Source organism: Corvus hawaiiensis, chromosome 3 (genome assembly GCF_020740725.1).
Source record: "Corvus hawaiiensis isolate bCorHaw1 chromosome 3, bCorHaw1.pri.cur, whole genome shotgun sequence".
NCBI classification, from domain to species: domain Eukaryota; kingdom Metazoa; phylum Chordata; class Aves; order Passeriformes; family Corvidae; genus Corvus; species Corvus hawaiiensis.
The window spans coordinates 45,329,111-45,353,417 of NC_063215.1; the positions used below are offsets into that span (position 1 = coordinate 45,329,111).

The 24,307-nt window shown below is 39.1% G+C and overlaps 1 protein-coding gene across 1 annotated transcript in view; it reads right to left on the minus strand.

The window, feature by feature from the left end:
- Positions 1–6,047: 6,047 nt before the first annotated feature.
- LOC125323191 (prolyl endopeptidase) overlaps positions 6,048–24,307 on the minus strand; it is a 94,520-nt gene continuing 76,260 nt past the window's right edge. Inside the window, exons 11-15 of the mRNA XM_048297929.1 lie at positions 21,898–22,034; positions 16,178–16,272; positions 12,941–13,072; positions 8,474–8,630; positions 6,048–7,684 (exon numbers count right to left, since the gene is read on the minus strand). Of these exons, the coding sequence (XP_048153886.1) occupies positions 7,390–7,684; positions 8,474–8,630; positions 12,941–13,072; positions 16,178–16,272; positions 21,898–22,034 (816 nt within the window). The 3' untranslated portion in view covers positions 6,048–7,389. The remainder of the gene's footprint in view (positions 7,685–8,473; positions 8,631–12,940; positions 13,073–16,177; positions 16,273–21,897; positions 22,035–24,307) is intronic.

Consider the following 24,307-nt stretch of genomic DNA (forward strand, 5'->3'; position numbering starts at 1 on the left):
TTGCATAGCCTTCTAGGGCTTGACAGAAGAGTAATTAGCTTCCCTAGATGTCTGCTGTCAACCCGAACAGTGGAGAAAACCCACAAATGAGATGAGCAGGCTAATAAACTTGAAAACAAAAATAGCTTTGAGTGCAGATGTTTAAAGGAAGAGAAAGGTAGCCTCTGTAATTTGGCAGCATTCAGGCCTCTGCTGATGCAGGGCAGGTGGTCCTAGAGACCTCAAATTCCAAATTTATTTCCCTGAGTTTCCCCAAGTGTAAGCCCATTTTTCTCCACAGCCAAGACCCATGTCACACAATCAAGCACCCAGAAGTACTTATGTTGGAAAAGACTTCTAACCTTTGACCGATCACCACCTTGTCAACTACACCATAGCATTGAGTCCAGCTGTTTCTTGAACACCTCCAGGGATGGTGACTCCAACACTTCCCTGGGCAGTCCGTTCCAATGCTTAACAACCCTTTCTGTGAAGAAATTCTTCCTGATGTCCAGTTTGAACCTCCACTGGCACAGCTTGAGGTGAGAACCTCTGAATTTTACCATGGCAGCCAGGCAAATATGATTAATACCAGACTTCTTTCTTGTACCTTAATTCAGGAGAGGCATCTCCCACTAATCAGATCCTAACAGGGAACAAGTATCAAAAATAATGAAAGCAGTCCAAAATCTCCAATGAAATGTTTTCAATAACTGTCTAACTCATTAGCTGTGGATACAATATTGCTGCTAGAAAGAATTTTTCTTGCTTCTTTCTAAGCCCGTGAGATACTTTTCTCTCTCACCAAGATATTTGCAGAGTTCTGTAAACTATGAACACCTTCGACCTTGTAGAACTATGTTTATGGTATAGTAGAAAATATTTTGACAATGGATGTTTTAGGATTTTAGCCAATCACCCCAGGGGGTGCCTGATCCTTTGTCCAATTAGACTGTAAAGAAAAAAGTCTATAAAAGAGTTTGTAAAATAATTAGATAAATCAATCTTGCTGCACAATTCCTGCCTGCTGGATCTTCTCTCCTCACCTCCCTAGGGCTGTGGGATATAGTAATAATTAGCTGGAAGCAATTTTGTAACTTTGATACCCCTCCCCCTCATTTGACTTCCTCTGGCAATCACAGTGGCCCTGGAAGGCTCCACCAGGCAGGAAGAATGGGCAGCAGGCCCATGGCAGCAAACTATTTAATGACTGGGTTGTTGTGTGAGTGACTGTCATCTGTGAGAGGAGGATGTTTTCCAGTTTGTCCTTGGCAGCTGAAGCTTTGCTAAAGGATAACCACATTGCAAAGACAAGGAATTTCAAGAACTGCTTTTGCTTTTAGGCACTTTGAGTGATGTGTGCTCTTATGAAGTTCAGATTTGGATCTGTACTTCCTTGAAGCTCAAGGAGGGCTGAGCATCCCTAATTAGGAAAAGTAATCCCTTTAATTTCAAAATACAGCTGGAGGCTTATTTACATACAGTCAACCATAGAGGTTTCTCAAGCTCTTCAATTTATAGGCAGTGATCACCTATGGTTATTTCACTTTTTTACTGTAATGGGAAGTTCTTCTAGTTCAGTCTGGAAAAAAGGCGGCCTTGGGCTGACCTAATTGTGGCCTTTCAGTACCCTACAGGTAGGAAGTCTACAAGAGAGATGGAGAGAGACTATTTACAAGGGTGTGTAGTGACAGGACAAGGGGGAATGGCTTCAAACCAAAAGAGGGCAGGTTTAGATAAAGACATAAGGAATAAACTCTTCACTATGAGGATGGTGAGGCACTGGAACAGGTCGTCCAGAAAAGTTGTGGATGCCCCATTCCTTAAGTGTTCAAGACCATGTTGTTCAAGACCATGTCCTGAGCACCCTGGTCTAGTAGAAGGTGTCCCTGCCCAGAGCAGGGTAGCGGGAACTAGATGATCTTTAAGGTCCCTTCCAATCAAAACCATTCTATGATTCTACCTGTGTGCACCCAGTGAAACACAAAATGAAAGGTAAATCCTTCAGGAGCTGAAGCTTGGGTCTCCTATCAATGGTCTTACGTCTAGAGCTTTATGCCATTTATGATGAAAACATGGTTTTAATGCTGAGAAGCTTTAAGCTAAACCAAAAAGCAGTTTCAGCAGTAGAATGCTAATAATTTACACCAAATACATGAAGTAGGAAGTATTTAACAGCTTGGCCCAGCTACTGAAAGAGATACCTGCACCTACCTACATTACAAAGCTTGTTCTACTACACCAGAGCTTTCTCTGAAATAGCAGTACTACCAGAAAACAACATATTTTGCTGAGAAATGACACTGTTTCATGTGAAACAATCAGAAGACAATAAGTATTGTTTATCTGCTTCTGTTACTGTTCCAAAGGATTCTGAATAGTGAAATGCCCAAGCCCTTTATTCAGTTTCTTCCTCAGGAAGGAAACAACAGTCCATTTTACAGCATTTTGTCACTTGCTGTCACGATGACATGCTGTTGTTGCACACCAGAAATGGCCTAAAAGAATAAATCAGCATGGGTAAGAGTTTTTCACCAGCTAAGCACTCTCCAAACTTCTAAAAAATTGCATTAACTGGTGTAAAACTAACTAATGAATACACTCTTCTGTTATTTAGTATGTTCATGGTTGTCCAGTAACTGCTAGGTGGCAAACATTTTTTTTTCTGCTGCTCTTGTCTTCTGACACTTTCAATGTCCCACAGCAGAATATATTTGATGGCATCACTGAAATGCAATATATCTTCATGTTCATCTGTTCTTCTACTGAGGAGATGTCAGAGGTTAAGTACAGCTCTTCACAGGGAAAGAGAAGCAGCATGAAAGCCATGGTGCTAAGAACTAAATGAAATTACCACCTCCTATTAGTTCAGGTGCTACTGCTGAACTTCTGCTTTTCTTCTGATTTATTTCCCCAATACTTTAAGAGTGAGACTAAGATAAAAATTACAGACAATAGTTTGGGCCTAGTGATGCCCTGTACAGGTTATAGAGAAGTACCAAATTTAATGCTTAGTCAGCATTACCAGATACCTATCTAGTACACATCTTGCCTAAACCACCATGTGTCCCCCCACCTTAGGGGCTTCAAGAATGGTATCTCCTTCTTTTTTGCACACAGAAGGCCCGAGAGGCATTGAAAGCAGTGCACAAGCACAATTTACAGTTTTCTGAGCAGCACGTGGCCAGCTGGTAATGTCGCATTTGCAGGGCCGTCATCCATACACTGACTCCAGCTGTCATGCTGCATCTGCTGTGGGAACTGGAAACGTCTAGTGAAGTCACCACACACTGACTCTTGTTACTCAGACTTTCAGCACTAAACTTCTACTGCGATGGGCAAGGGCATGAGCACCAAGTTTGCTCCTTGCCTCTGTTACTCCTGGTAACAAGGCAGAGGGATGTCTACAGAAAAGAGAGTCTCACTAACAGGTTATTGCTTAGCTTTGGTTTTAAATGTTGAATTTTCAGTTATTCTCATGGAAAATTAGGAGAAACAGCCAGATCACAGTCCTCCTAGTCCAGAATCTCAGTTAATTTCTGCTCCAGTAGCTAGTCCAGCTTCCACTGAGGAACTCTGTCACTAGGATTGCCCTGCCATGAATAAACTGAAGACATGAGCTTATTCAGAATTTTCTATTCATGAATGTTATCTTGAGGACACACTATAGTTATCTTCAGGGACATGAGCATCGGAAGGCTACCCCACCTCACTCTTCTACAAGAGCAAGCTAAAAAAAGCCCAAGGAATGCTATTTTTTCCCCCTGGCAAGCCATATATGAAGGCAGAATTAACACAAGGAGAAATGAACAAAGTTGCCAAACCTGCCTGTTCAAACCAGCATGACCTATCTAAATTCTGAGAGGTCTGGACAAAGACATAATTGCACAAAAGTGGTCTACTACAGATTTTCAAAGTAGAAGAGCTTGGCAGAAAAATGTGTGGTTGTTTATTAGCCTGGCTTTCAAGTCCCTCCCATGGCCTTCCCCCTAAATTCTACTCAGCTTGGAAAACCCCTTTCCCAGGAGAGACTGTCAGGAAGTCTATAAGCAGATCTTTAGGCAATCCTGAGGGGCAACCTCAGGCTAAAAATAAATAAATGAGCTGGCAACACTGATCTTTGAAAGCTGCTGCTTGATGCATTAAATCCAAGAGTACTGCTGCTCATGTTTCTGCCTTCCTACAGACAGATGGCAAAGTAGAACCAAGTCAAGAAAATACAGGTCAAGAAGCCCTAGGTGCCAGGGACAGGTATCTCCAAACTCTGTCTCGAGTGCCGTTTATTCTTACATACCCACAGGCCAGCTGCCCTCTTTCACCCTTGGACTATGGAGCGCAGCTCCCAGCTGAAATCAGTACATACATACAGATTTTTTTTTTCGTTGCAGATACCAAGACGTAAATTAACTCTAATGCAAAGGAATTCAAATATCTCTCTCTGTAAAGAAAATGAAGACTGTCAGCTCTTAAAAATACTTCTGACCTTTTTCACATAAATCAAATCTAATGCAAAGGTACACTCACGGGAGGAAAGACAACTAAGATACCTTGATATCAGTTGTGAAGAGTATTAGAAGGAGAAATATGTAAAAAGTTCATTTATTTCCACGTAAAACCAGATTTTTCTTCATGTAGCATAAGCCTCTTACAGGACTTTTTTGGGGAGCTGGATTTTGGCACAAAACATTAGTATCTATTTTTCTAACGTCGTTTTGAAAAAGCAGATAGTTGTGAGGTTACCTTGCCCACCTTGTGAATTTTGCTTCACATACTGGAAACAGAAGCCACAAAACACAAGAGTATTTTCATAAAATAGCATTTCCGCTATAGAGAAAAGAACTTAACCTTGAAACCAGACTAACAGAAATTTCATTATGTTTTATACAGCAGGAATGGTTTGCCTCCAGGTCTATTTAATCAAAACCCCGAAGGTTTAAATCCCACTATATTACAAGAGCATTACTTGCTCAGACTTAATTACAGATTCCAGTTGGATATGACCCTGTCTGCCTCAAAAGCAGCAACTCAGATAACAGGACAGCTTTGCAACATCATTTTTTTGGCACCTGAATCCTGAACTTGGCACAGCTGATTAAGATCAAATAAATGTTGACGTGATGACCCCGCTACAGAAACAAAATGCCTTCCCAGTACTGACACTAGCATTCTACAAGTGATACTCTGGAACACTTACTTTGTGAGTAGTGTCTCCAGCAAGCAGCTCCATCTTCAGCACTACTGATTGGTGCTCAAAGAGAAATGTTTGTTTCTGAACTCCCCAGATTATGGGTCATCTGTCACGACACTGAGTCATTCAGGGAACTCAGCTTCAACAGAAAGCTTCAGAAGGAAAAGGAGTTACTTTTAACCTGTTCCAGAAGTTTTGCGCTTGAGCAACTGGAGAATAAGGAAAACCATCTTTAGGAACAGACCTAGAGGTGACTGAGGTGGCTGTACCCAAGCATTTGCAATTCAATGCACTGACACAGTTCAGCTCTATTTCTCGAATGTCTGAGGACTGTGTTTCCACACACCCTATCCTGCAAAGCTCTGCATCAGAGGTGAAGCTCTGATATCTTGACAGTAACTATAAATTCAATAGAAGGCCACATGCCACAACTATGAATATTACAAGTGGAGATGGCAGAGCTTTATGTGCTTTGTTTCTGCCACGTGGGGAAGCTGTTGAAAATTTCCAATGATCAAAGAAAGCAGTTCATATACCTCTGGGAAAAGGGGGGTGCTAAATCTGCACCCTGTTTTCACAGCCTGGAAGGAAAAAACCAATCCTCCCTCAACTCCCTATTCTGGTTGTTTATTCAATGCTGTGATCAGAATGCAAGTCTACAGAGTGTCTCGTAAACAACTGTAATGCCTGTGGATCTCAAATAAACCCCCAATCACATATGAGTTTTAGGTGTGGTATTTCTTATGAAAGCAGAAATAATTTTTTATTTTCTCCTAAAATCAAATTAGCCATACATAATAAAGGCCTGGAGAGGATGATCATTCCTGGACTCCAGAGGGAATCAGAAGAAGTCCAGATCATAAGGGAAACACAGAGTGACTCTGGTACAAATTTATTTTTATTTTTGCCCTCTCTTTTAAATACCACTCCCTCCTCTTCCTGCACCGAGACACTATTTGCTTAGAGATAAAACTCCTGAGCCCAGAGTTAAAATACAGTCCTTAGGGTCTAAGTATGAATGTAATGACAAGCATGATTCTGTAAGATTAGATCAGTTCATCCAAAACTGAGAAACAGTGATGTTTTCTGGAGGGGCAACAAGACTAATAATAGTTGATAGAATACTTTTTTCTCTGCAAAATCGAACTTTAATTGCTGCAGCGCATGAGAGATTAGACAGTAGGCAAATACTCACATCTACTTTATAGCTCTTCAGCTTAGATGGGAAAAATGGCAGTTCAAATAATGTGCCTGTGTCAAATCATTAGGGAGTCTGACTACAAGCTCTTGTTTTGCAGCCAAAACTAGGTTGTATGTGCATGTTCAGATTTTCCCTTGTTAGAGAACATCCTGTCAGAAGCATCAGAAAAAAACTGAACCTGAACAATCTGGACAAAGCTGTGGCTTTGGGTTGGGGTGGATTTTTTTGTTTTGTTTTTTTTTTGTTAGCTTATTTTTTGTTCATTTATTTAAATCAGTGCCTGGTCTACTCTTCAGAAACAGTTAAAGAAATAACTTCACACAGGTTGTTGGAGAGTATCTGTATAGCTTGACTGAGATTACAGTGAGAATCTAAGACTTCTTCAAGTTTTTCAGCCTCCAGTTTTCTGTGCAGAGATAAATGGCAGAAAACTGGTGACATTTTGAAGACTCTTTGGAAAGAAAGAACAATTTAGCAACATCATTATTACAGATTGTAACACGATTATGAACAGAATGTAATATAAGCTTTTTAATAATATTTGATGTAACTGTATTAGTGTCTCTTCAGTTTTTCATGGTTATCACTGAACACCTTCAATTTACATTCTTAAATTACTGTGTAAATAAAATATGCTCAGAGTTCTTGTATGTGAACAGTACTTACATTTAATTACAAATGATCTGGACATGTTTATAGATGAAATACATTAAAATTGTTTACAGGAAATAACCTCAACTAGCACTAATTTTGAAATCTAAATTTTCACAACAGTACTGAGAGTAGCTCAGCTATTTTTTTGAACATGCTTTTCAAAATGGAATTTGGAATGCAGTAGAAAAAAAACCCAAAGAAATGCCAAAAAGAGGGAAGCACAGAAGATCAAAACTCCATAGCAGGTTGGATCAATAAAATATTAAACTGTAGTTCTTAAATGTAAGTACTACACCAAGTAGTAGTGTGGCTGTTCTTAAATGTTAAAGCCCTTGTTTTCTAAAGGAGACAGTAATAAGCATTTTGCCTATTCAATCCACTCAAGATTTAGACATCGTGCTATAAAAGCAAACATATCCGACACTTCTTCTATAACTTTAGCAGTTGGCTTTCCTGCTCCATGCCCAGCCTTAGTGTCAACATGGATGAGAAGCGGATTGGTTTGTTTGCTGCTTCGGCCCACAGCGTACTGCAGGGTAGCGATAAACTTCAGTGAATGCAGAGGGACCACACGGTCATCATGGTCCGCTGTGAGAAGCAGCGTGGAGGGGTACTGGACACCATCTTCTTCTGGCAGTTTGACATTGTGAAGTGGAGAGTACCTGAGAAAAACACACAAATGTTTCTGTATCTTTTTCTTCAAGACCCAACAAGAAGGTCCTTTCCTATTGAAATCGTCACAGTCGCATTTGTTAGCACTCAGAATAGAACAGTTCTCAGTTACTTTAATCAGAATTGCACTAATGGCAACTGACACGCAGTAGTGGCCACAGATCTCTGGCTCTTAAACGTGAAGCAAGTGCATTTCTTTAGTTTCAGAGAGACATATGTGTACATCTCACAGAAATGTCCAAAATATCACGAGTAGCCAGCAGGGTAACTGCAGCAAAACCTGTCAAGTCCATAGCAGGATCTACCCTGCTGGAAACAGGGAAATTGAGACTCTCAACAGAAGCTAAGAAATTAATTAAGATCCTAATATGGTCTAGTGCCACTCAATTCCTACAAATAAATCCCACCCACATTGTATAATACAATTCACAATGGTGACTGTCCCTTCCTCATGGTAAAAAATACAATTTTTGTAGGGGTTCACTTGAGAATACTCTGTTCTAATAGCCCAAAAGAGTCATTATTCAGAAAGAAAACTTCACGACTGTTAAAAGCTGCTAGGAGAAAAAGGTCTTTGAAAATATGACCACTTGATTCAACTGGGCTTTGAAGACAGTCTTTTATTCAAAACTGACTTTTGGAAGGAAATGCTGAACTCCCCAAATTCAGTGTGGGAAAGGATGAAGTAATCATCAGAATAGGTATTGATCATGACAACCGGAAACTGTTGAGCAGACTACATGTTTTAACAACCACAGAAAGTATTTAAAGGCACTTACTTGCACAGCCATTCAAACTGCTCTTTACAGTCGGAGCAACCATAGTCAGTGGTCCAAGCATGGCCGATGGTGTACTTGTGGAATTTGAGCATGTCCATCACTCCCACTTGGGCAATAGCACAACCAAATAGGTCAGGGCGCTGATTAGCACAGGCAGCTTCGACAGGAAAACAATTCCATTAGCATTCAGATCTTAAAGAATTAAGCTCAGCAGTAAAACGTTCACTACCAAGTCACAGAAGAGAGAAGGCTGTCAGTGAATATGAAGTCAAATAAGACTTTCAAGCAAAACTGTAAGCAAATACAAAAATGAATAAAAAGTACAACTCTGAAAGATGTTGTGTTCAAAAGAACTTAAGAGCCATTTCTGTGCTCTTCAGACACCAAACATGTTGCTCTATGAAAACTGCCTTTCAAACCACCAAATTGGGTCTGAAGGAGAAATGAACTTTTAAAGCATGCGACATTTTGAACTGCGGAACTGAAGGTACCTAAACCAGTCGCTGTTTAAACTTTTAATATTAGTATCAAGAAAGAAAAGGGCATTCAGGATCAAAAGCCCTCCATTTACTGATGAAAGTTGTCTTCCATAATTACTATGTAAACCCATATGAAAAGAGTTTTGATACAGGCAGACTGATACAAAATCAGTGGAATAACCTCAAATTAACAAAGGGAATTACTGCTGTTAAAATTTTCTTGTTTTACGGTTTTTATCTTCCTACAACTGGAAGGGACAATTTCTTTAAGAATAATGCTTGCTTATGTATTTTAAAAATAACCGCAGTAGGCCCATCAAGCTCAGTGTTCAATTTATAAGAGTGGCAACTGGCAGATACTCTGGGAAAAGGTGTTGAACAAATACTGGGAGATCTCTCCTTTTAATTATCATCTGATGAACTGTAAGTTTTCTCTGAGTTGGAGTTATCTCCAGCCATCCTATTAAACAGCCATCAAAACACACCTCCCCTGTAAATACAACTATTCCCTCTCTTAATGTTTATTCATCCAGTGTTCATCATATCCTGTGGCACTAAGTTCTTCAATTCCAATTCCTGTTTCTTGATCTAAACCTTTTGCCTGCTGATTTTACAAGTTCCCCCGCTTTTTTTTGAATTTTAAGAAATAAGAGCACCGAAATTTTCACATAACTACTACAATGGGTCCCAGAATCCCTTAATTAATTCAGAACTATTCACTGTGCATCAAGATGTAGGTATAATCTTTCCTAAATTCTTATCTCCTCATTTTTGTCCATTGTGAAAATGGATTGATTATTGCCACTCTTTGCACCCTGCTAACCATGATATTGCTATGACATGACTTTGCTTCCAGCTCAGCAAGGACTTTCTTTCACAGCCTTATGTGAGGAAGCTTTTGAAAATCCAAGAATAACTCCTCCCCTAGATCACCATTACAAGCCCCATATGCAGCCTGACTCCTTCAGATAGCTCTAATACATTTGAAAGCTGTAACTTCAGCCTGCAGAATTCTTATCTGTCAGCTATTATTTATTGGTTTCAACTAGCTTGCCCATTAGAGAAGTCAGATTTACTCATCTGCAGTTTGTGTATCACCATGAACCATTTAAAACCTGGCATTACACTTGCCCCCTTCTGTTCCTCAGATATTCAGGCTTAGTAGCCTGCAATTTCATATCAGAGTTCACTTAGGATCCTGCATGTGCACCATCTGGTCCTGGCAACATACTGCTTTTCATTGGATTGATTCATTCCAGAACCTCTTCTGCTGATGCTTCAACTGGAGTCAGCTCCCCAGAATACTCCCCATGAAGACAGACTGGTGCAGGGAACTCCCCACACTCCACAGGAGGGAACATCAATACAAACAGACCATTTAGTTGTTCTGCTTTGCCATTATTTTTCTTGAATGCTTCTTTTACATCTCACTAACCTGCAAGTCCCACGGATCGTCTGGCCAGCTTCCTGCCTCTGATGTGCACAGAAAAATGTCATTGCTAATCTTAATATTGGAAGCAATTTGCTCATCACTCTCCTGTGGTCTGTCAGTCCCTGCGAAGAGTTGACACTTTACCCTATTTTCTTAATTTAAACATAATTTTTACTTTCTGAAAGATGAAACTTTACTCCTGGTCATCTCTGATATGTAACTATGCTAACTCTTCCTTATTTATGAGTCGTTTCGATAAAGTATATATAGACCCTTGAAGAGATCTATGTAAAAGATCTTTAGGTTTTAACTGAAGCTTTTGATCAGATCCCCCCCTTTCAAGCTATTTTCTTTTATGAACATAAATTGCATTCTGGTAGGAAGAAAAAGCCAAAACAACTACCATAACATTTCATTGTAATAGTCTTTATTTCAGAGTATCTCTTGGAGCACTGTCTGTTGCTCAGGATTTTGTAAGAAATTGGTCCTTGCTAGTTCCTTAAGTAGTTACTTCAGTAAGAGATCATCCATGGAGACACTCATCCATGCACACTGCACCTTTTTAATTAGCCATAATACTTAATTATATTAATTAATGAAGTACAATGTGGAACAACAATTTATTTGTGAATTTTATCCCTCTACACATAACTTTGAGCTTTAAAATTCAGTATGAAAATACGCCTTCGAAACGTCGGAACTGGTTTTGTCTAGCAAACATGAGAGGTCAAACACTGCGTTTGCAGGAGGGTTTTCAGCTCACAGCTGTGCCACTCTGCTCAGCTTGGGGATCACACTGCAGGACAAGGAAGTCTTGTTTTGTGGTTGAATGAGGCAACAGCTCAGGGCTCTGCAGTCCTCAGAGTCACCTCCTGTTAGTCTGACTGAAAGGAAACAGTATTTTGGAAGAGTGTCAATACTCTTCCTTGTCAGCTTTTTCTTCAATAAATAAGAACGGACAAAATCTGGCAGTGAGTCATTAAACCTAAAGGATGAGTTATGATCTCTAATGTTGCATCAACAACTATTGCAAAATTCATTCTTGCTTTAATGAAAAAGACCTTACATGAATTTCCTAAATTCACCTAATTCTACCCAGTCAAGGAAAATCCCTATCTGGTTCATCAAGAGCATGGAAATCCTGCTTGATAGTAATCTACCAGTAAATGCAAGGGGAGGATTCTAACAAGATTTTTTAGAGCAGGGAAGTCTAGATTCCTAACACCTGTCTCCTATCAGAATGATGTATTCCCTGCAGATGTCACTCGCTTCCCCTTACTGAGGAGCCCAACTGAATAGTTCAGCCAGTAAACCAGGGGGTTTTATTACTGAAGCTGGGTAGGATGCACCTCATCCTGACTGAAACTGAAGTCCACGTAAGCACAGACCAGTATTTTCAGGCACTATGTAATATGTTCTAAGTTTAACTGCTTTTCCAAACACATATTTAGGCTCACATAAAATTGACTTGCGCAATGCCCACATTCCCAAATGGAATGCAAATGCTTTAATCCTTAACCATATTCACCCATTTCTATTTTCAATGCACAAACACCTCCTGACACTTGTTACTGAGAAGCATATAAGCAGAAACCAAAACACAACTTTACAAGTACTTGTTACTTGATCTTTAAAACAACTGCTTTTTAAAAATAATAATGCAGGTCTAGCCAAGATGGCTTAGACCAAAGATCTGTACAATTCCAAATCCTGTTTCTTATGCTGGATGCTAATTCACTGAAAAATTGAATAAAACCAATAGAGTCAGTATACAGCAGCAGATAAATACAAAAAGGAGACCAAGCAGAGTGGGCCTGGTAAAATTGCTGGTTTTCTATAATTCAGTTGTTTGTGAACTTGAGGTGCATTTTCTAACCCCTTCTCACACAAGTAGCTCAAATCTTTCATACTGTCACTTTTCCTGTTGCTGACCCTGAAATTACTGCATTGTGTCTCCTTTTCCTTTCAAAATTGCACAAAAAAATCACCTTCTTTTTCTTCTGCTACTTTCAGACACTTTCAGATAGGGATCTTACCAGAAATAAATTTTGTAGCTCTTAGACTGCACAGAACATGAGATCTTTCTGTGACAAGACTTCTGCTTAACAGGAGGCTATTAATTTCCTTGAATTTAAGAACACAGCAGTGAAATTTGAGTGAACAAGATGCATTTGTAACAGACCACACACAGTTTCCCAATGCTACATGACAAATTAATAGTTCAGTAGTTATTTTGTAATGGTTAATCTTAAGAAAGAAAAAAAAAAACCCCAAATGTTTTTTAAACCATTCTTACTTTCTGTGTGATTCTACCACAGGGCTAGCTCTTACCACACACGACTGTGTGGCTTTTAACAGTCAGCCTTTGCCAGAGACTGCAGAATCCCAAAGTCCTATGCAAACAGCAAATGAAGTACGACTGTACCCATTTAACACCTGGTATACATTAACGCATTGACAATCCGGCAATTTTTGACAGGCAGATCTCATCAAATTTTGTCTGGTTACTTTAGAAAACCCAGCACCAAACCTGGGAAATAGACAAGCAGTGCTTACCAACTAAAAGGCCCCCATTTGAGCCTCCATTAATAGTCAGCTTCTTTGGGGATGTGTAGCCTTCCTTGATGAGGTATTTGGCAGCACACTGAAAGTCATCAAAGCAATTTTGTTTGTTGGCCAAGATACCACCTAGCATGGAAACAAAACAAATCAGTTGATACCATCAAATCCTTTTAATACCATCTCTTCAGAAAAACATGTGTGCAAAAATACCTGGGAACTATTCCAGTTTCATGAACATTTTAATAATTGATGCAGCTCGGAAAGACAGCAAAAATGAAAGACTCTGTCAACACAAAGAGGCTATAAGATGGTTGTGTCAATAATTCTGATGCTTTCAGAAACTCTGAATAATACATACCTATATTGTGGAGTGAGTGCCAGGTAATGTTCCTAACTAGTGAAAGGAAAGCTAAAAGCTTTGCACAGCAAAATATATACAAAATGACCACATACAATCCACTTGAGGTTTGAGCTAATGGGACTTCAACATCATTAAACTCAGTGACAGTTTCTTAAGGCAATAAAGATTCAGCTTATAAAATAAGCCGTATAAAATAAGCACTTCTAATTTCCTGGATATATAATATGTGGCTGGTAATTTACTTTTTTTTCTTTCATCTATTTTCAAACCAGATGATATATAGCTACGGTCAAAAAGGGACTTCAGAGTTGCATCTTGCTTTGGAATTTTATTCATTAACTTTCAATATGTAAATGCTTAAGATAATGCCATCATGTTGAATGAAATTCCAAATGTCATCAGCTGTAAGAAGGAATAAATAATGACAGAAAATGCAGGTCGTGATAAATGTAAGTCTTAATTGATAAGACTCCCAAGTCTGAAAACAAAAAAATTTGCAGGGTGGGATAGGGAAGGAAAAGGATGGTTTTCCCTACAATCTTTCAATTATTTCAGTAGAAGAGTATCCACTTAGAGAGCTCACAGTTGTCCAAATCTTGCCTGTTAGGCAAGGGACTAAAACTAGCTCCTCCTCAAAGGTTATCCTACCTAAAGACCATGGTAATCTCAGGCAATTAAATGCTAGGAAGAAATGGGAACTAGGAAGAAAATCCTTGCGTTCCTGTAGCAAAGGCCGTGCCCCACACAGGCAAGCGGGGCTTAAAGGATGCAGAAATGGAAGCCCAGTTTTTTCTGCTTTCTTTGAAAGCTGGATGTTTATTCCAAGCTGATTGCCTAAGGTTCCCCTTATGGTCCAGGAACCTCCAGGAAAATTAACTTTACACTAAAATAAGTGAGATGATCTACAGTCTGGAAACGTCTCTTTATCTCCATTGTCCATCAAGTGATCCTAGACAACCAGTTTAGAATGGTTGCTTCATTTCTATGTTGCAGAAGTTTAGCAAGTCTGACATTTAATCATAAAGATCTTGTAGAACTGAAACCAGTACATTTTAATTTTTTTGTCTTTTTTTTTTAACAAATACACATCATTCTCGTATTAACAAGACCATTGAAGAGAGACATACTGTGACAACAAAAAGGTCTTCAAATATAGGGCAATAAAGGAGAAATAAATCTTACTCTTTACTCAAAGTACCAGGCTGGTGTAAGGTCAGAATCCTATCTATACAATTAAACCTAAGCAAAAAAAACTTCTGGAATTGCTTCTGGAACTAACAAAGAACACATACATATTTTATTTGAAACTGCAATAAAAGACTTTGGGTCAAAATCAAGCAGGAAATAGGTGGATCAAAGAAGCATTATCATATTAAGATAAATTTTATTAAAATCTATTACAAATCAATCAGCAAATTAAGATTAAAAAAGGATACTTCATCTTTAGCAATAATGCTAAGCAAGCACATACAGTTTCTATTTATGAAACTATTACATAATTAACTCAATTGTGAGGAAATGACCCAGACAAATAGTTACCACAGATGAAACAGTAAAATCAAGATGCAATGATCTGGAAATACCATTTTGCCAGATAAAAAGATATTATGGATTACTGCCATGGCAAATTGCTACATCACAAGCACCACTGCTTTGGTACATTTGGCTTGCTGACAACATTTCTGGCAACTTATCTACCAGATTCTTGGAATATGAGTAAAGCATCACCATTAAATAATGATGGGTATGTTACAGAGATAAGAAGGACTTTTCAAGCTTTTTCCCCTCGTAGAGGAATGTGGACAGTTGTCAACAATAAGGCAAGTGGACAAAGACAATTGAATGATTAAGACAAAGACTTGATGGGAAAAACATGGACAGAAATACATCAAAAGTGTTAAGAAAAGGGGAAAAGAGATTGACAGAGCTTTGCAGTGTTTGACTTCGTTTTTCTGTGGCATAAAAGTCTACTTAAAAAACCCTAAAAGGTCAAATGGTTGCCTACAAGTTGGATCCCCCAAGAGTGTGAAGGAGATGATGTCAATGCACTTCTGGAGCTGTTGCTTTCATGTGAACTTCAATCACAGAATCACAGAACCATTTAGGTTGGAGAAGACCTGTAAGATCATCAAATTCAACCATTAACTCAGCACTGCCATGTCCCTAAGACACACCTATGTGTCTTTTAAATACCTCCAGGGATGGTGACTCAACCACTTCCCTGGGCAGCCTGTTCCAGTGCTTGAAAACCCTTTTGGTGAAGAAATTTTTCCAGTCACATTCATCAAACATTAAAAAAAAAAAGTCTATTCATAAATTATGCAAAAACAATATGGAAGAATTATATTCTGAACTCAAGAGTTCACACCTTCTGTAAAATTCTGCAAATGATTTTTTTTGAGTGTGCGTGATACCAAGAGAGTCTAAATAGTCAGTGCTGCTGTCTTGGGGATTTAGAATTGCGCACCTGCAATAACGAAAGAGGTATGTGAAAGCAAGACGGGTCTTTTGCAATACAGACAGACATTTTTTCTAAGATCATTTCAAGATAAATAGCTGCTTTTTACAGTGTTTAAGTCTAGGGAACTTGATCTTGCTTAAAAAACCACAATTATTTTCTTGGAAAACATTGTCTTTGTACAAAACTGTTTTTAATTAGGGGGCAAAAATTAAAAGAATCTAATGAAAACCATCAGATTAACACTGGACAACGTACAGCTCTAACATGTAAGTAAGGAAAAAAATCTACTTTTTTTCAGAGTAAGTAAAATGCAAAAGGAGATGTGAGCATGGAAGAGGGAGTGAAAAGAAAATGTTGCAATTTTCATTGCTAAGCCTGCAGTTTTGTTCCTCTGCTTTGACTGACTTACCTTTGTGCCAGGTCTCCCCATATTCACCACCGCCCCTGATGTTCGCCACTGCTAGAACACCTCCCAGGTGTCGCACAAAAATAAGTCTTGACACACTGAAAAAGCAAACAGATAGAGGATTACTTTTATTTTCCAATTTTTATACACTCACCACTTCTGCAGAAATACTTTGAGGGAAAGATCTCTCCCAAAATCAATGATGAAATTGTGAATGAAGTCCCTCTCGATGGCGGACCTGAGTAGTCAGGCTTTTTACAATGGTTATCCATGGAAATGAAACTCCCAGCAGCTTTGGGAGAGGAAGGAACCAGTGCTGGTCCACTCTTCCTCCCTTAGTTCTGCTCTTCGAAGGAGAATGGCCAGTGGTTTGGCCTGACAGATGGCCACTCAGGACATGCCACAATCTTAAAAAATTATCTTCAAGGTCATTAGTGTGCCGATTAGAGTTATGCAGTACCACTGGGCCTCCATAGCTTTCTGAACTGTTCCTTTTTCATGGGATCTCCACTTCTTCAGAGAGGAAAGCAAGACTTAGGAAGAAAGCAAAGAATTAAAACTTAAGATCAGCACTTGATCTTTGTTTATGAGCAGCTATTTTCAACCTAACCTCTGCTTAATATATTTCTTCTGGACCTTTGTAATACTGTGTTTGCAAAGAAAAATTCTGTATCTACCACTCTTTTGTGCCGTGGTCAGCAGTAAAGTGCTGGCCAATCCCATTCTTATTCATTTTCCTCTTGCACTGCTAAATACAAAACAAATAGTATAACATAAAATTACAGGTTCTGCCTCCCCTACTATCTCCTGAACCTGTCTGAAAGCCAAAACAGCATATTTTTTTAAAATGCCAAACTGCAAAATGATCAAAAATATTACTATCATTTTTTTTTCAAATGGACTGAAGTAATTTAAATTATATTTAACAATTAGAATAATTTAATTGTTGATCTGTTGAGGCAGTAGCTTAACATAGCAGAAGCTGCAGAAGGCCAACCACACATATGCCAAGGAGACAAGTAAAATATTAAAATTTAACCTCAACAAGTCTTTTTTCCCCCTCTAGTAGGTTTAAATTTCTTATTTACTTGAATTCTTTGCTCATCCAGAAACCACTGTCTGCAGAAATTAAATTTGTTCAACCACAAGGGCAAGGATTGGGTCTTTTTTTAAGTCCCACTACTGCTTATTAGAAATGGCTTGAAAGATGGTAGTCCTTCCGTGTGTCTCATGTGGATGTAGTATCACAACAGGTAGAATTTTCATACCTCCAAAAACAATTATCTCCGTACTGGCACATGTTCTTGAGAGTATATACCAAGAAGTAAGGAAATAAAAAGCACAAGGATAACTGGTAAGAGATTTCTGCATTTTCATGACCATCAAAGGAAAACTTTTCTACCTAGGCTGGTTATGTGGCCATCAGATGGCTCAGGAGGCATGAATAATCTCAGCTTCTGTAAAATCAATTCTCAAGACCATCACTGTCAATTGCATTTTCCTTAGATTGCTGTGACATGCTGATCAAACGCAAGATCGATATTCTGTAAGCACATTGCCCAAAGGCCAGAGAGCATTACACTGGCAAACTCCAGGACTCCTAATTTCAACAGGTTGCTACACAGCTAATGTGGAGTAGCCTGACAGTAGATTGCCTCATTAGAGTGTGGCTTCTTAATTTTTGGTATGTAGAGTCACAAAACCTTCCAAAATATTCTCCACTTCTTTTCCCTGTCTGTCTCAAACATTGGACCTCTTGGTCCAAAGTTACTTGATTCCCTAATAATCAGAGGTAGTAAGAATTGCAGGTAAGGTAAGAGCTTGCTTCCCAAATATATTGCCTGAGAATACTGACAAAATAAAATACTCCACAACAGAGTCCATCCTCTTTCACCTGCTGAAAGAAACTGTGCCTGTCTCAGGGATCATGGTGAGTCAGGACCGTAACTTGATCAATACTTTGAGACACATGCCTTGAGCTTGTAACAAACTTTCTCAAAAGTACTTTTAAGTTCAAGGAACAAGGTTTTATAAGCATAGAATCTGAACTTACTACTTTTTTAAAAAGTGAAACTTCCAGGTAATCAGACAGCACAAAGCTCAAGTTTCACACACAACCCTACTACTTCCTCCTGTGTTTTTCCAGGTGGATTCTTGCTTACAAATTTGATTTCAAGTCACCTTTGTGGCTGAGTCACAGCAAACTGCCCAGTCAACCTGGATGGCTACAAAATGTCTCATTCTGCAAAAGAAAGTCTGGGTCCCTGCTCTTTCTAACAGTCCCTGCAGCCTTTTGCTCATTACACCTGTTTTTCTTTCTCTCCTGGAAGCAGGATAAAGGAAAGGGCAACAGGGTCAGGATGGAGTCCGTGGAGGGATTAGAAAATAGTTACCGCCCTGGAGAACTCCTTCCAGACCCTCTCATCACTCTTAAGGAGCATAACACAAAAAATAATAAATCAGGTATTGTTTTTTACAGTAGAGAACAATGTGAGGATCTATGCTTCACGGAGCAAGAACACTTTCCCAGAATTACTAATCTGATTTCAGGTATTAGAGCTGACAGAAAAATGGAGGCTAGCGCACAGGTGATGGAGAAGAAGTCCTGAGTCACTGGACTTGGTTGCTTTCTCAGTTTTTGTGGAGCTGAAGGGAGCAGTAACAGAATAAGCAAAAGGAGTAATCCTCCACTCTGCACTGAGGGCTGCTCTGTTGCTTGACCTTTCTCCAGGCTCACAGTCTCTCTTCCCTGCACCTCTTTGCTTAAAGGCTGGGAACAACCTGGCAGTGAAATGCAATTTCACAGTCTGCTGCACAACCAGCTGTATTCCAGGATGAGTTAGAAATTGCTTCTCCTGTACCCACGCAGGCACACACAGAACAGTGAAGGGAAACATGTTGGTTCCTACAGCGTGGTTAGCCAAATCTGAGGCATTAGTAGTGGGTTTGTGATGGCATCTCCCCAGCAGCTCTGCCAAGCCACTGGTATCAATTCCATCAGCCTTCACTTGCACTTGCTATGTGGGCTGTATAATTAATGACAGTGCTCTCTCTAGCAAGCACCATCTCAAAATGCCACCAAATGCAGCTCTCCAGTCCAGAGAAGCATATGAAAGATGCATGCTTGCACTCAAAAATAAACCACTACTGTAACTGACTTAATGACTTTGGCCTGTCATTCTTGCAGTTATTTCTGGACCCTGTAACCTGTTGGTTTGTTTCTATTGCTTTCAGTGAAGAAGATTTTTTCATTTTTGATGTGAAAAGGAATGCTAGTTTCTGAATTAAGCAGAAATAAGCTACCCAAAGCAGAGAGCTGGCTCACACTAATGGGTGTGAAATGCCAGTAAGAAAATACTGTACGGGCTGGAAGACATACAGGACAGAATTGAACCATTGGAAAGGAGAAGATGGAGTGCTTTGTGGAAAGTTCTAAGAGCCTTAAGTTTAAATAAAACAACCCAGGAGTGTTTAGCTAGGAATATTTTTTTTGTTTTTTTAAAGGTAAGCTGGCTACTACCTGGTTACATTTCCATAGCTACATCTCAGCTCAGGACCAGGTGAACGATGTGGCAAGTCTCAGCCTTGGCCATCCTGTGGCTGCTTTCTAGCACTTGTGCCTGTTGCCATCAAAAAAAAAAAAAAAAGACCAAATAGTGGTGTTGGGCTGTGGCTGGAACAGCACTTGGACTTGGGAACTCCTTGTGGAGTGCTGTAGTATACAGTAACAGGGATGGAGTAAAACGTTAGTGGAATCTGCCAGGTAAAGGGTGAACTGGACATCCTGCCTTTCTGTCATAAATTCTCTCTCACAATTTCCTTTCCCTGATTTTGCCTGCCTACTTTTGGAACACATTCCCTCATCAAGTACCCAATTCTCAAGTTATTAGCCATAAACATGCATTTGAAGGCTTTGGCTTTTTTTTCTTTTAGAAAGAGACAGCTGAGAAATCATATCTTGATATTACAGGGAGAGAATAAGGAGGGAGGTGTAGCCAATCATGTTTTATTTACATGGTCAGTGGGATAAAATATTTAAATCTGAAGGTCACTGATTGTTCTCTGTGCATTTACTTTTAAGCGACTGTTACGGACTCATATTCTTAATTTATGAACTGTATAATGAAGGTTTCATAGGGTTCAGGAAAATATAGGTCACTGCTCCTACCTCCCATCTTCCTCTCTTCTAAATGTCAGCTGCACCCTCTTGCTGCTGTTTGCTGGACTCCTACGGGAATCAATTTTTAGCTTGCCAAAATGGCAGAAAACCACCCACTCTGTTTTGCTGGGATAGTTTTCTGTCATTCTTGTGAGGTAAATCAGCTTAGCAAAGGCTCCAGCAAGCACCAGGGCCAATGGATGGGAGATGGAAGTAGGCAATGTGAAATACCTTCTCCTTTTGCCAGCAACCAGCTTGTGTCAGCTCTGCAGTATGTGAAATTTTACCTTAAATCAACAGATATGTAATATTTATTTTATGTTCTTTAAAAAAGAAAGCATGGTAAGTTTTATCACAGTTTTCAGCATTTACAATAAACTGTAATAAATCAGTGGTTGAACCTAACTAAGAAGGAATTTAAAAACTATGCTAGTTATATAATTGTGTCTCTCAAGAACCACAGGAAATTAAAAGTATAGCTTTATGAGGCAGATAAAAAGCTTACAAATAATCACAGAACACAAGATGGGAGGTCCATTGTTAGACAAGGTATTTGCTAAAAAGGATGAGAAACTGTAAATGCTATTCAGAAATACAATCACAGCACACAAGAAAGGCAAGCACTAAAAAGGATTTCTTGAAATGTACTAACTCTAAAGCAAGACTGGTAGCACCTAAACTTAATAGGATTGTTTCGTAACAGATTGTTTTTCTGTGGTGAGTTGCTCTTCTGCTACCTGAAAAACTGTTCTCTATTCAGCCCTTTCCATTTTTTTCCTCTGCCTCACCTAGGAGCATTTCTTAAGTATTCAAACACTGCCTCTTAGCAAGTCTATTCAAAATGCTTTGCTTAAGAAATAAGTCTTTTCTTTAAAGAGATCATCTATGCAATAAAGCTTATGGCTTTTGAAAGCTACAAAGCCTGTTCTGCACACAGCATTTTTGGTTTAAGTGTTGCTTTGCATTTGTGGAGACAGTATCATTTGCATCTCAAGACACAATCCTCTTTCCTCTTTCTTGATCGTATGGGACATAGAAGGATTTTGCTTCTGACATAATCTCAAAAATGTAATATGAAAACACAGCCAAATTTTAATTATTTACATTAATTTAGCCAAACATTTGATTTTCTATACTATCTAGACATCGGTAATTGCTTAACTTGAAAAAAGAAAACTTCCTATGTTATTAGTTCAGCAAAGGGCTCAAATATTTCCTTAATATATATGTCCACGATTTTCTGTTGAACTCAGTGACAGAGCAGGAAGAGGTTAAAGTGTAATCCTAAAGGCTGGGTGACTGTTGTAAACCTCAGGAGAGCAGAGCACTTCTCTGCTCTGGCAAAATTTCTTCTGTGAGCCCAGGCAAAACCCTTGAATTCAGAACTAACAAAGCCTAACAAATGATGCCTGGGCACTGATGTGCAGGCAGCCCTTATGGCGCCCATCTTGCTCTTCAGGGACCTGAAATGCATCCTGTCAAATTCATTGTCCACTCTGCCCACAGTCTGTGACAGTTGTTAACACCAGATACTTCAGAAGAAAGTGGGAATCACCCTGCTTACCTGTAGCTTGGTGTAATTGATATGTTGAAGCCTCCATATCCATACAAGAAGGCAGGATGAGAACCGTCTAATTTAATTCCTTTCTTGTGAATAATAAACATTGGGATCTTAGTGCCATCTTTGCTAGGGTAGAAAACCTAAGACAAGAGAAAAAGAAATACAAAATGCTCTTAGTGCTGTAACTCTCCACAAGTGCTGTTAACAAGAATCAGAGGTGATCGTTTCTGTTGTGCCTGATGGGTAAAACCTTCTGAGCAACTTGCACCAATTGCCCAGGTCAGGTTCAGTAATGGGCACCACCAGTTTGGTTTCTTAATAGCTCTGGAAAATGTATCAAAATGAGACAATACAAATTATGGTATGATGATATCATGTTTAGGTGTCTTTTCTATCAATTCTACACACAAGAGGGTTTAAGAAAATGTTGCCAAAAGAATACAGTTCTCTGCAAGGGAAGACTGGGAAAACACAAGGGCTACATGGTCCATCACATGTGAAAGGAGCAAAGACTGAGCTGGCACAGAGAACAGAACTAAAACCAGATTACCTGCACAGATGAATTCACCAGGGCAAGTCTGTGTCCAGCAAAAGTGGACTAAGCCCAGTCTTTCAAGGCTGTCTCAGAGACGCTTCACCTCATCAGGATGGAAACACAAGCCACGACAGAAACTTTTGTAGCACTTGGTGCATTTTCAGACATTGTGTAGCAACTAGAACCAGGAGAAGTTGCAGAATCTCCAGTCCATTATGTAAGACAACTGAACTGCCCACTGGCTTTCAGGAAACCAGCTCCCAAAACATCAAGTATCCACATAGCACATGCTTTCATATGTCTGTCTATTGCTTGCTGCCACAGCACTGTGTGAAGTTAAAAGCTGAACTCCATGTACACAAACACAGACTGTAATTGCTTAACACAGTTCCCACATCTTCTTGTTTTGATGCATGTCTCTGCCTGCATACTCTAATTTGGGATCCACTGTGTCATATTTTGCCAGTCAAGCAAACCACGTGGCTGTGAATGCAGTTTATTGCTTGTCCTAAAATTCTGGCTGATTCCTTTTCACTGCCTCGCTTTAACATCATTGCAGCTTCTACTCTAATTAGAACAAAAATGTAGTAAATGAAAAATGACACACTCTTATAATTTAGTTGCCTGTTTACAATCTCTGCTTTTAAAGGAAATAGTCCTACTGTGGTTTATAACGCACATGATCAACAGGTTCTATTTTTACAAGACATGAACCTCACCAGTAATATGAACCTATGCAACACATTTATTCTGAGCATTGCCTGTAATGTGAAACATGTAAATCCACATGGCATGCTGAAAACAAAGTAATCACATTTAATTTTAGTTCAATCATTGCTAAGGAAATGTGAGAAATTTCAAATGAAATCACATCTACCTCCAAAGGCTTTACCAAAACCTCTAGACATATTACAGATAAAAATTCAGTATTTCACAGTGCCCAGTACATGGAAAAAAACCCAAAAAACAAAAGTCTAAGGGCATTTTTACACAGATGAAATCACTGTTTCCAACTGCAGCCATAACTGTATCTTAACTGACAAAGTGCTTCTCAGAACGGTAGAATATAAAGAATTTTCACTTTAAATAGTTACTTGAACACTATAAACAAACAAAATAACTGATGAACAGGAGAACTGCTGAGGATGATGATGAGGAGTCCCAGAGACTCTTCCATAAAACACCATCCATCAACTCCAGCTGGTGCTGGCAATTCTCGGGAAGCGAGCACCTGGCCTTTCTACATTTCCAGAAACTTACTGCTGTTGGCCAGTCCTTTCCTGATGATTAAAATATGCCATGAATTTTAATGCTGGTTTCTGAATGAGGACTTTATTTTTTTACAACTCCCTAAAAACTGACTTCCGTAGGGCTTTTATTGTCATCAGTTAAGATAAAACATACCATTAAATGAAATCTCATCAGAAAAAAAAATGCATGTCAAGCTGACACTTGCAATTTAAGGGTTTTCAGTCCTATCTTTGCTAAAATAATGATTATCTCTCCCTGCAAGATGAACACACGAGAGAGGGGTGGAAATCAATTCAGCGAGACGCTAAGATATGTGAAGCTATTTAAGCATCTCCAGATAGACTATTTTCAACAACTGATTCAATCTCACCTTTAAATTAGCTGTTATCTCTGAAGCAAGTCCAATGGTTTATTCATGTAACCAATAAAGGGACATGCTTCTATCTCAAAGATTAAGGTAAACTGCAAAGGGCAAGCCCTAAAAAGGATTCCCAAGATGGTGTTTCATGCCTAATTTTAGATGCTGTCAGCTTTTACAATGGTAAATGCTCATAAAAGGGTACTACATTTTTCTGCTTTATCACAGACAGGAGTGATCCACTTGTGCCAGCCACATTATATTACTCA